At 34.3% G+C, this 13,055-nt stretch overlaps 1 protein-coding gene and 1 non-coding gene across 5 annotated transcripts in view; both read right to left on the bottom strand.

Moving 5' to 3' along the window:
• Positions 1–13,055, bottom strand: part of LOC106103306 — a 52,129-nt gene that overhangs the window by 30,879 nt on the left and 8,195 nt on the right. For all 4 annotated transcript variants that reach the window (XM_013283040.1, XM_013283038.1, XM_013283042.1 and 1 more), the window contains exon 2: positions 9,456–9,842. In XM_013283040.1, the coding sequence (XP_013138494.1) occupies positions 9,456–9,835 (380 nt within the window). In that variant the 5' untranslated portion in view covers positions 9,836–9,842. The remainder of the gene's footprint in view (positions 1–9,455; positions 9,843–13,055) is intronic.
• Trnaa-cgc lies at positions 9,166–9,237 on the bottom strand. Its single transcript has one exon. It is a non-coding gene; the product is annotated as a tRNA-Ala (tRNA).

Below are 13,055 nucleotides of genomic sequence, written 5' to 3'. Positions count from 1 at the left end.
AGTTGACATATACGCCCGCGCGGGCATAAACGATACCTAATAACCCCACACGCATTAAAGGCGTAAATTAACCTCCGTTATAACTCCGCATAAGAAATAAAGGAAGCGGATGCGGAGTTATCATTTCTTGCGGAAGTTCCGCACTTGCGGATGCGGAAACAGAGTTCCGTTACAACCCTAGTTGATGATAATCATATTTCTTAGACGATGGGTTTTTCTGTTGCAATGCTTATATGGTATTGGTACATTTAAGAAAGAACTATAGAGAGATAAAAATATAGTTTTATAGAACACTAGCTGTCGCGCGCGGCTCCGTCCGCGTATAATACAATAAGTAAGTAGCACATGTGTTCTTCCAGACTGTCCTCTATATATCCAAATTTCATCGAAATCCGTTCAGCACTTTAGGCTACAAACTCTAACAAACATCCATCTAAACTTTCGCAATAATAATATTGTAGTAAGGTTATAATTGTTAGTTTTTTCTTAATTATTTAATGGTATTTAAGTTAAAAAAGTTTGTATTTTTAACTTTCTATCTTCGTAATTGATTCCATTGACTGGAAAAAAGTTCATGTTTTTGCATCATAAAAAAAAAACAATGTTACTGGCAGCCCGCAATTTCTTCTAATTTTACTTAATGCTGGCAGAAAAAAGACAACCTTTGCCCTTTTTTTTCTAAAAAAAAACAACAGTAATAAAAACATAGGTCTCGCAGTTATTTCCGTCAAGTCTGTCTTTATTATCGAACTAGCTGTTCCCGTGCGACTTCATCCGCATGAAATTATGAAAATTTTATTTTATTGTTTACATTTGTCAAATTGTCAATTGCAAATGTCAAAATGACATGACATGACAAACCTTGACAATCTTGTTTCCTTGATGTTGGCAGTAACTTATGGTCTCTTTCCCACAATAGAGTTTTAATCCAAAATATTTATCCCCTAAGTTTAATGGCGTGAAAATATATTGCCTAAAGCGTGACGCAAGTGTAGGGCTTTTTATAAAAAAAAAGAATGATTTAAAAATATGCTATGATTGCTGACATCTTAGGCAACAACGAAGTGTGTGTTTACGCTTTATTATAATAGTATAGACTAGCTATTTCCGTGGCTTCATCCGCGCGAAATTGTAAAAACTTTATATTTTTGTTTACATTAGTCAAATTCTAAATGTCTAAATTACCGTTACCATAATAACCTTGCTTGTAGTTCATGGTCCCTTTCCCACATGATGGCATTTTTTAATTTATTTATTCCCTCATTTTAATAGCGCAAAAATATATAACCTAAAATGTGTCGTAAGTATCGGGCTTTTATTTCAGAAAGAATTATTCAAAAATATGCTGTGATTTCTGACATCCTACGCCATGTAAGTAGTGTGCTTTATTATATTAGTATAGATATAGTATGTTTAAAAAAACAAAAGTGATTAACCTATGTGTTCTTCCAGACTATCCTCTACATCTAGACCAAATTTCATCGAGATCCGTTCAGCCGTTTAGGCTACAAACTCTAACAAACATCCATCTAAACTTCCGCATTTATAATATTAGTAAGATGTAGTATGTATAAAATTGGCAGAATGTTCCCAACCTTTGCCTTTTTTTAAAGTATCGAAAATTCCCGCATAAACCCCTCCTCGCTCCGTCTGTCACTTTCCCTGATAATTTATTACGCGGGCGTTTTAAAACTCGCTGAGCTGTCGTTTCGCGCGTTTTGTTCCCGCCAGTGAGACGCGCCGCCGGACAAAAACAATGGCGGCAGATTAGGAACACGACAGGTGAAGGAACAGTCTACTGTTTATTTACAATATTATGTTCTTCTTTCGATTATTTTCGCAGTACTTCTGACGGTTTTGTAGAACATCTTTTGATTTATGTTCTTTATTCGATTTTTGAAATAAAACGTCAAATATTGACATAAAAGACAAGATTTCGAAGTTACTTTTACGCAAGACACTGCACAATACTAATTTATCAAAAGATATACGAAATTCAGCGGTTTTCGTCATAATGTTGCGTGTTTGAGTCAGATTTTTTTGGTGAAATATATGAAAATAGTATTTTCACGTTATTAAAATCAGTAGAAATAAAATTAATATTTTATTTAATATGTTTATTAGGAAGTCTCTGTTTTTTCATTCCTCTGTGCAAATCTCTGACCGGCTTGTGCGAGTCTATTGTTACGTAAAGAAACATATGGACATACTTTTTAAGACATTAAAATTTTTATTTTATTTATTTACTCGAATTGTTTGTATTCCACAGATATATGTATTATCCATAATCATAAATTACTGAAAAATTTATACAAAAAAAATATTTAATAACCATTGGTTAACGAGCTATGAACACTCATAACACAATTAAAAAGAATGTTATTTCGGATGTCCGTGAGCATCGACCTCTATGTTTTCTCACCGTCCATTTTCTACCTTCTCTTATAAAAAAAAACTTAATGTAATATGTTCCTGTACAAGTCACAATTAGCCAGTCAAGTTACACATTACCGCAAATAAGGCATGGATTGTATGGACTCACTGACACCATTTTTCACATCATACCAGTTGATTGATAGAATAGTTATTGACGGTTACTGTCCAACTGTACTGACCAAGTGTTAACCAGGAATTACGGCAATATTTTTTTATTAAAAGATATTAATTGGAATATCCATATTATCTAGACGTCTACCCTTCAGGTATTCAAGCGCTTTGCATATCGTTTAATGTCGCGATGCAAGTTTGCTCAACCTTTTGACTGCGACCCAAAAAGCGCAACGCGATGTAAAGCAGAAACTTTACAAACGTAAGATATTCGAAGAAGATTCCAGCGAACTAAATCATATATAGATTTAAATTCTACGAGCTGTCGCCCGCAAACTTCGTTAGCGCGGATATAAAAGAAAAAACATCTTTCCCGCGTGCATCTATCTACCAGCCATCTTTCAATCAAAGTCCCGTCCAAATCGGTCCACCCGTTCCAGAGATAGCGGTCTGGTCGCCATTTTGACAGCGCGGAATTAGAAAAAGTACCCTGTAATATGCCCGTCTATGTCAGCTACCCTCCAGTGAAAGTCCTGTCAAAATCGGCCCAGCTATCGAAGATTAGTCGGAACAAACGCGGCTTGCGGACAGACAGACAATTTTTTTTTTCATCCCGAAATCTGGAATTTTTCTTTTGTTATTACAAACAGACAGTCCAATTTTATTATATGTATAGATTCAATAAAAATCTCAGCTGTTGCTGTTCTAAAATTATTCGGGACGAATTCTTGCCGCAAGGTCATATTGCAATTATAATACATTCGCTAAAAGAATGTGTAAAATGGTGCAATATCTTTTATAATTTAAAAATAAAGGGACTAGTTGTTTACACATACAAAAACACGCCAGTTGAAAAAATATTAATCTATTTATCTATACTATTATAATAAAGCGTAAACACACACTTCTTTGTTGCCTAAGATGTCAGCAATTACAGCATATTTTTAAATGATTCTTTTTTTAATGAAAAGCCCTACACTTACTTCATGCTTTAGGCTATATATTTTCACGCCGTTAAACTTAGGGGGTAAATATTTTTGGTATAATCTCTAATGTGGGAAAGAGACCATAAGTTGCTGCCAACATCAAGGAAGCAAGATTGCCATAGTAAGGTAATTGGTATTTTGACATTTGCAATTGAGATTTTAACAAATGCAATCAATAAATTTATAAAACGTTTTCCAAGTTCATCTAATTATATCATACTTGCATATAAAAGACTAGCTGTTGTACGCGACTTCGCCTGCTTACAATTAAAAAATATATTCCATGTTATTTACAGATAAATTACCTTTCTAATGATGAAAGAATTTTAGAAATCGGCCCGGAATTTTTTACTTGAATCGAACACATACAAAAATACAAATCTTTTCTCTTTTTATGTATAGATAGGTGTAACTTTCATTACTCATTTACTGTGAAAATTAAACCTATAAGATTAATTACCAAGTTTCCGACAAATATTTATCAGAACTAAATTTATAGTTAAACAAAATATAATTTATTAACCAAATTACTTAGAAAATAACATACAAAGTATACCATTCGCATAGAACTGACGGACATGTTTTGAACAATTCCGTACATCATTAATCAAATTAAATAAATATAAACAAGAAAATATAAACGTTGCACTTTGAACGGTCGAATGTGTTGCACGCGCGTTTTCACGGAAGAGTATTTATAGATCATAGATTATGCAGACATTTTATTTGTTTCAAATTCACACATAGAAAATGTAATTTAACGAATGGAAATGCTATTTATAATACTAGCTGTTCCCGTGCGACTTCATCCGCATAAAATTATGAAAATTTTATTTCATTCTTTACATTTGTCAAATTATCAATAGCAAATGTCAAAATGACATGACATAACCAACCTTGACAATCTTGCGTCCTTGATGTTCGCAGCAACTTATGGTCTCTTTCCCACATTAGGATTTTATCCAAAATATTTACTCCCTAAGTTTAATGGCGTAAAAATATATAGCCTAAAGCGTGACGTAAGTGTAGGGCTCTTTATTAATTATAGAATTATTCAAAAATATGCTGTAATTGCTGACGTCTTAGGCAACAAAGAAGTGTGTGTTTACGTTTTGTTATAATAGTATAGAAAAAGAATAATGTTTGCAACGATATATGTAGAACTCAATTTAGTAATTACTATTCTACACTACTAGTAGCCCATTTTAAAATCACTTCTAAATGTAGTAGTGGTATTGAATATATTGTAAATGTACTCATTAATATTTTCAACGCGTAATTTCGCTAAACTTCAAAGCATTGTTGAATTTGACAAGTCGCGAATTTGAATATGGCTGGTTTTTTTTTTTTAACTTCGGAATTCAATACTGGCCAGAAGCCAAGCATATTATAACAGCAAGTAAAAAATAGCCAAGAAAAAAAAAAGTAAAAAATACGCAACTTCTTTTAAAATTCACCCATGTTGACAACAACATCAAACTATACGCTAATTTTTTTTTCGAATTCTAATTTCGAAATTATGTAAATGTCGTTATTCCATGCAGTCGCTCCCTTATTGCTCAAAATAACGCTTTCAAGATATGGTTAGTTCACAAAATTGCTACCATCTATACGATCCTTGTAGGTCTATACGAGAAACATCTAATGATACCCGGCTACTTTACTAGTATATAGTCGTTTTACAAACAGTCCGAGTTCACGATTATTCGGTAACATATCTAAAATGCACAATCTGTTTGCACATACATAGATTCAAAGTCACAAGTTTGAAGGGCAGACAGATACAGGGGGAGACAAAATTCTTTGTTACGAGTGTCTCACTAGGGTGAACTACCCTATGCAAGTAACGTGGAAGATTAAAGTAATACATACAGCAGTAAAACGTAACAGTTAGCATGCTTTTAACAGTGGAAGAGCCCGCTTTTACATCGTCGCACGAATTGGTCGGCTCGCCCAGTGTACTATGACCACACAGACAGGCGTAAGTGGGAGTAATTCCGCGTTTCGTCTGATGAGTGTGGAACCGGAGACTCAGTTTTAATCCCTTTTCCTTCCCATTTTTTTTATAAGAAAAAATTGGGAAGGGAAGGTGGAAATGAAAGTGTAGGAGACGGATAGGAAAGGGAAATTTCCTCTTTATTTGCGTCTCCTCCGTCAATAATGCGGATGTCTGTGCAGCGGTCGCTAGCCAGTTTGGCGGATTCAGGTGGCCGCTTGCTCGTTTGCTATCTTATAATATTAAAAAAAATGCCAACTACTGGCGCATGCGTTTACAGATGCCAGTAAAATGCCAACAAGATCGTATGAAACAAGACGTGTCATAAAGTCTTACTTCTTACTAATATTATAAATGCGAAAGTTTAGGTGGATGGATGTTTGTTAGCGTTTGTAGCCTAAACGGATGAACGGATCTCGATGAAATTTGGCATAGATGTAGAGGGTAGTCTGGAAGAACACATAGGCTACTCACTTTTTTTTTAATTCAACGCGGACTGAGTCGCAGGCGAAAGCTAGTTATAACTGAAAAATAATGTGCCAGCTAGTGAATTTAATTCTTCGTATAGACGTATAGGAACAGTTCTACATCTAATTATTTCCGGTACACGAAAGCAGAGTTAATACTTTCTTTATAATTACGTGTAAGAAAGCGGCTGAGTCATAAACTATGCGTAAACGCATAACTGTTATGGACTAGATCAAAAGCAATTTGAACAGAGAACGCGTCTTTATTTCGGTATAATAAATCTGGCAACACTGGCATAATGTTTACAGCCGTTTTAAAGTTAAATGGCAAAATAAAAAAGTCTCAGCTGTCAAAATACTCCTTACAAGTCACATTTTGGCGCGAACACAATTCGACTTTGATCTATTTTCGTCGATAACCATAAATCTAATAAACACGTATTAGTTTCGAATTAAAAAAACAATCGGTGACAATCGATAACATTTGCATTTAGATTAGCACTTATTTGTATACTGTTAAGGTTCAATTCAAATTAATATTTTCAAAGCACAGACTAAAGCAAACATTTGCCGCCGCACTGCCAAGATCGTGTTATGTTTTTTGGGTAGTTAATTTTAAATTGCGAATTGATTGTCTATGTTCAAGAAGCGAATCGGTACAAAATGCGCGTTGACATTCAGTCAGCCATCTTTGATTTTACTTGGTTCAAAATTCTTATTTATAAACGAGCTGTCACCCGCAAATTCGTTAGCGCTTTGGACCACCCGTTACGTCATTTTGAAAGCGTGGAATTAAAAAAAATAGTCTATAATGTGCCTGTCCATGTCAGCTACTCTCCAGTAAAAGTCCAGTCGGAATCGGCCCAGCCGTTGCTTAGATTACCTGGAACAAACGCGGCTTGCGGACAGACAAACAAAAAAAAATGCGATTTTCGTTATCAGCAACGTAAATACATCATCTTCCCTAAATCAGGCCTGCGGCACCACACTCACCAGACGAAACACGGAACAGCTTCCATTTCACGCCCGTTTTCTGTGTGGTCGTGGTATTACACCGGGCGTACAGGCCCATTCGTGCGAAGATGTTAAAGCGGGCACTATCACTGTTGTTAAAGGGGGCACTACCACTACAGCTGTTCCCATGCGGCTTCATCCGCATGAAATTATTACCTTTATTGTATTGTTTACATTTGTCAAATTCTCAATTGCAAATGTCAAAAATACCATTACCATAATAACCTTGCTTTCTTAATGCAGCTTGTAGTTTAGTCCCTTTCCCACATTAAGGTTTTTTCCAATATTTACCCCCTAAGTTTAATAGTGTGAAAATATATAGTCTAAAGCGTGTCGTAAGTGTAGGGGTTTTTATTTAAAGAAGAATTATTCAAAAATATGCTGGGATTTCTGACATCTTACGTCACAAAGTTATGTGTTTACGCTTTATTACATTATGCTGTTCGCATGCGGATTCATCCGCGTGAAATTATAAAAACTTTATTTTATTGTTTGCATTTGTCAAATCAATAGCAAATGTCAAAAAGACATGGCGTGACATGACAAACCTTAGCAATCTTTCTTGATGTTGGCAGCAACTTATGGTCTCTTTCCCACATTAGGGTTTTTATCTAAAGTATTTACCACCTAAGTTTAATGGCGTGAAAATATATAGCCTAAAGCGTGTCGTAAGTGTAGGGCATTTTATTAAAGAAAGATTTATTAAAAAACATGCTGTGATTTCTGACATCTTACGTCACAAAGTAATGTGTTTACGCTTTATTATAATAGTATAGATTATAGATATACTTCTATATAGAAGTATATAGTGAAGATAGATACACTAATTTCATTCAATAGAACAGTTTGAGTGATCAAAGATCAATTTACCTTAGGGACTTGACTCTTTGTTTACACGATGGCGTCCCTCTACGCTAATTGACAGAAAACGGGTTCGTTCGGAAATAAATAGATTTAATTTAGAAAAGTGAGCCACTCGTACGTGATATAACAGAAATAAGTGGTACAAGTGGGTGTTTTAATTGATTTTTTTCTACTAAACTGTGTAAAAACAATGATGGTATATGGATAGGTTACTTGGTAACGGCATTTGTAACATATATACTCTAAACTCATTATAAAGAGGAATGATTTGTATTTTTGTTTGTATTGAAATAATTCAAAAACTGGGCGGATTTCAAAAATCCTTTACCATAAAGGCTACGATATCAGTGAGTAACATAAGCTATGTATTTTTAACTAGCTGTACCCGTGCGACTTCATCCGTATAAAATTGTGAAATTTTTATTTCATTGTGTCAAATTATCAATTGCGAATGTCAAAATGACAGGACGATGACAAACCATGGCAAACTTGCTTCCTTGATGTTGGCAGTAATTTATGGTCTCTTTCCCACAATGGCGTGAAAATATGTAGCCTAAAGCGTGATGTAAGTGTAGGACTTTTTATTAAAAAAAGAATTATTCAAAAATATGCTGTAATTGCTAACATTTTAGGCAACAAAGAAGTTTGTGTTTACGCTTTATTATAATAGTATAGATTTCGAATGAAGTCGCGAGCAACAACCAGTTTACAATAAAACACGCCTTTTAATGACTATTAACTTTCTGTTATAAGTTCGAAGCTTCACCACTACTAACCTCTACAGTCAGCGCTAAAATAGCGAAGATCAGCCACAAAACACGGCTTATAACCTTATCGCAAATACTATTTTTAACGCCCTGGGCGGGTCTACATCGTCCCTCATTTTGCTATGCATTAGGGTAACCAGGCTTGTGAGACTATAATTCGATATGTAGACGCCCCTATTTGTTAATCGCCCTGGGCGAACCAACCGCGCCCCATAAAACACTGGTACTGTGCATATCTGTAGTTATAATTGTAGGAGAAACAAGAAAAAATTTCAAGATCGAATGTCTCTGCCTACCCTTGTGGATTACAGGTGTGGTGACAACCCTAACTATGTTAAATAAAATAACCTAAAGCGGTATAAAACTAAAAATTATGAATAAAAATCTATTTGTTGGTAAAGTATTATTTCATACTGAAGAAATATTTTTTTTTTTAATTTAAATAAAAAAAAAGATATTAACAATAACAACTTTAGGAGTAAATATAATAGATGAAAAAAATACTGATTAAAAAAAAATTGATCTGGAGGTGCTGGGATTTGAACCCAGGACTTTCAGCATGCGAAGCAGACACTCTACCGCTGAGTTACACCCCCTGTGATAAATACAGCGAATTTAGTCACCGTATTTTAAACTATTAACGACATATTTCATTTTTAATTTGATTTTACAAATCAAAATGTTGATTGTAATCTTAATTATGCATTTCCCTAACTATCTTTAGACATTGTGTACAAAAATAGCGATGGAAAAATTTCAAGCTGTGTAAATTTCGGATTTCAAATAACAGATGGCGCTAAAAAAAATTACTCACCCATTAATCCCAACTGAAGTCTCCTTTGCAGTTATCCCGTTGTAATGCACCCGTACTTCCACTTCACCGTCCACTAAATAGTCTGTCATAATAAAATTAATAACTTCTCGGTTCATATGTCTTCTTAAATATTTAATATCACTAAGAATTTGTTTATTATAAGTTATATTTGCTGGCTGTAAGTGCATGTGCCTTAGCCTCAAACCGTTCGTACTATTCGAGCTGTCAAATCTGACAGCTCCGTCAATGTCACTTGTCACTACGTCATTGTCACAGTTTGATGTACCGAGAAGAAGGAGTAAGAGAATCGGTGACCGGAACATTTTCTTCCACGATATTTTAGACGTCTTTTTCTTCGCTTTGGGTGATTTTAACTCCATTTTTAATCTGTTGAAAAAAAGTTTATGTTAATTACTATTGATCTACATCTTGAAACATTAATCATTTTAAACGAAGTAGAGAAACATATAGCTGTCTCTGTTTGTTATATGAAGAAAAAAGAGATGACTATATACATTTACAATATTCATATTGTACAAGACGTAAAAAAATAAAAATTGACATACAAAACCGGGATACATTACTAGTATTAAAAACAATGAAATAAAAGCATGAAATTAAATCGTGATACTTACTAAAGAAATTAAAATATATAAAAACTATGATTAATTACATTGCAAGCAATTTTAGCACTTATTTTCTTAAGTTTTGGTTATATATTTGCTTACAATGCAGATAACTGCCCTGATTCAACAAAGCGTGAGTTTGTTATCTATGTAAATCGTTTGATGGATACATCAAGGTGATTTTTAGGACCCATTTTAGATTAGAAAAATATCTTAATTACTTTATTAACAAATTTAGAACAATTTTGAATCTTTACTGTTTTTTGCGCGTGTATAATTTTGTATGTAAATTCCATTTTAATAGCCTGAAGCCTAAACTCCTGAACCGATTTTGACAAATGAGGTATCAAACGATTCGTCATCTTCCCCAGAGTGTCATCATCACCAACTCACTATACGTCCCCACCGAGGGGCTCGTAGCCTGCCCTAAGCAAGGGGTGACTAAGCCATAGTCAACCACGCTGGCCCACTGCGGGTTGGTTGACTTTACACATATCTTTGAATTTCTTCGCTGATATGTGCAGGCATCACGATGTTTTCCTTCACCGTAAGAAAGTCGGGTGAATTATGTACATATGGAAATTCGAAAAATCGACAATCACATTGGTACAGCGGGATTCGAACCTAAGACCTGTAGATTACAAGTCAAGTGCTTAAACCACTTAGCCACCGACGCTCTGTCATAGGGTACATACATCATTACAAAATAATAATGGATGTGAGAATTAAAAATCTTAAAAAAAAGAAACGAAACCGATTTCGAAATTCAATCACCGTTACTTTTTTTAATTTCTAATGTTTTAATAATTATCTAGCTGTTCTCATGCGTCTTCATCCGCATAAAATTATAAAAACTTTATTTTATTGTTTACATTTGTCAAATTCTCAATTGCAATTCAAAATTACCGTTACCATAATAACCTTGCTTTCTTAATGTTGGCAGCTTTTAGTTTATGGTCCCTTTCCCACATGAAGTTTTTTTTCTAATTCATTTACGCCTTAAGTTTAATAGCGTGAAAATACATAGACTAAAGCGTGTAAGTGTTGTGCTTTTTATTAAAGAAGGAATAATTCAAAAATATACTGCGATTGCTGACATCCTACGCCACAAAGTAGTGTGTTTACGCTTTATTACATTAAGTATAGATTTAAAATATTCTGGATGAACACATAGATTATTTAATTTTTTTTATTCGTGTACGGAGTTACGGACGAAAGCTAGTCTGTCGTACAATTAATTCTTAGAGTTTCTTGTACGCAATCGATTACATCAGCTTCCAAAAGGGTTCTGTTCGTAGAAATGCCACATCTAGTTGCACGCGATTTGCCGGTTTATTAGAGCTTTGTTTATTGTCCTACTGACTCATGTATTCCTGGTACTTTTTGCAATAATATAGAAATAAAACGGGATGTTTTGCCCTACTAGTAGGGTATTGTGTCCGGAATGTATAGTCTATACTAATATTATAAAGAGGAAAGATTTGTATTATATGTATTGAAAAATTAAAATATACTGGGCCGATTTCAAAATTTCTTGCACCATTAAAAAGCTACGTTATCAGTAACATCTTACTAATATTATAAATGCGAAAGTTTAGATGGATGGATGGATGTTTGTTAGCGTTTGTAGCCTAAACGGCTGAACGGATCTCTATGAAATTTGGCACAGGTTTAGAACATAGACTGGAAGAACACATAGACTACTTTTTATTCCGTAAATAGTTACGGTTCCCGTGGGATTCATTAATTTAGTTTTTTTTTTTATTTACTCGATCATTCTGCAAAGGTTTAACATATCTTATTGAAATTTGGCACAGATATAAAACAAAGTCTGGAGTACACATGGGATAAGCTTCATCCCCGAGAAATGTCCGGTTCCCGAGGGATACGTAGCTTTTTGTAATTTATATAGTTCGTATTTCTAATAGCACGCGTACGAAGTCGCGGGCAACAGCTCGTAGGCTATATTTTTATTCACGCGGATGAAGTCGCGAGCAATAGCTACAGTACTAATATTATAAAGAGGAAAGATTTCTATTTTTGTATATTTGTTTTACGTAAAAACTACTAGGCTCATTTAAAAAAAATCTTAAATCATCATCATCATCTCCCCTGCCTTATCCTATTCCCGTACGGTGGGCGCACCTGGTTAAAAATTTCAAAATTAAAAAAAAAAGAGAGCGTCGGTGACTCAGTGGTTTAAACACTTGACTTGTAATCTACAGGTCTTGGGTTCCAATCCCGCCGTACCAATGTGATTTTCGATTTTTCGAATTTTCATACGTACATAATTTACCCGACGTTCTTACGGTGAAGGAAAACATCGTGATGCCTGCACATATCGGCGAAGAAATTCAAAGATATGTGTGAAGTCAACCAACCCGCAGTGCAGCGTGGTTGACTACGGCCTAGTCACCCCTGATTAGGGTAGGCTCCGAGCCCCTCGGTGGGGACATATAGTGAGCTGGTGATGATGATGATGAAAAAAAAATGTTAAAAATATTCATTACATTATTATGAAAATATTAAAAAATTATTTTTATTTATTTATTATTATTATTTGGGTTATTTTAAAAATTCTTTCACCACTAGACATGTATTTTATCTGTGAGTAGCATAGCATATACTTTTTTTTTAATTTCACGTGGACGAAATTGCGCACAGCTAGTGTATGATATAGTAATGATTTGTACCATGAAGATTTTTTTTTAATTAATCTCTATAGTCGGTAATATTTATCTGGCCCGGTGATGATAGAAAGTAAGTCATAGAAAATTCCATACAAGTGCTGACAAGGGCGCTAATGAGTTATTATTACTTAGTTTCACTTACGGGGTCAGTTAAGTTAGACGATATAATACCTTTACCGTGACTTACATTATTACTAATTCTCGATTAGCTAGTTCTCGATATTTTTTATATAAACATTTGTTCCGAAGTATACACTGCGTTTCAATATGACCGTATTTTTTTT

This window comes from Papilio polytes, unplaced genomic scaffold (assembly GCF_000836215.1).
Source record: "Papilio polytes unplaced genomic scaffold, Ppol_1.0 DF823824.1, whole genome shotgun sequence".
Classification (NCBI taxonomy): Eukaryota; Metazoa; Arthropoda; class Insecta; order Lepidoptera; family Papilionidae; genus Papilio; species Papilio polytes.
Note: the sequence above shows the minus strand (reverse complement) of the source record. Positions and strands in the feature narration are given on the sequence as shown.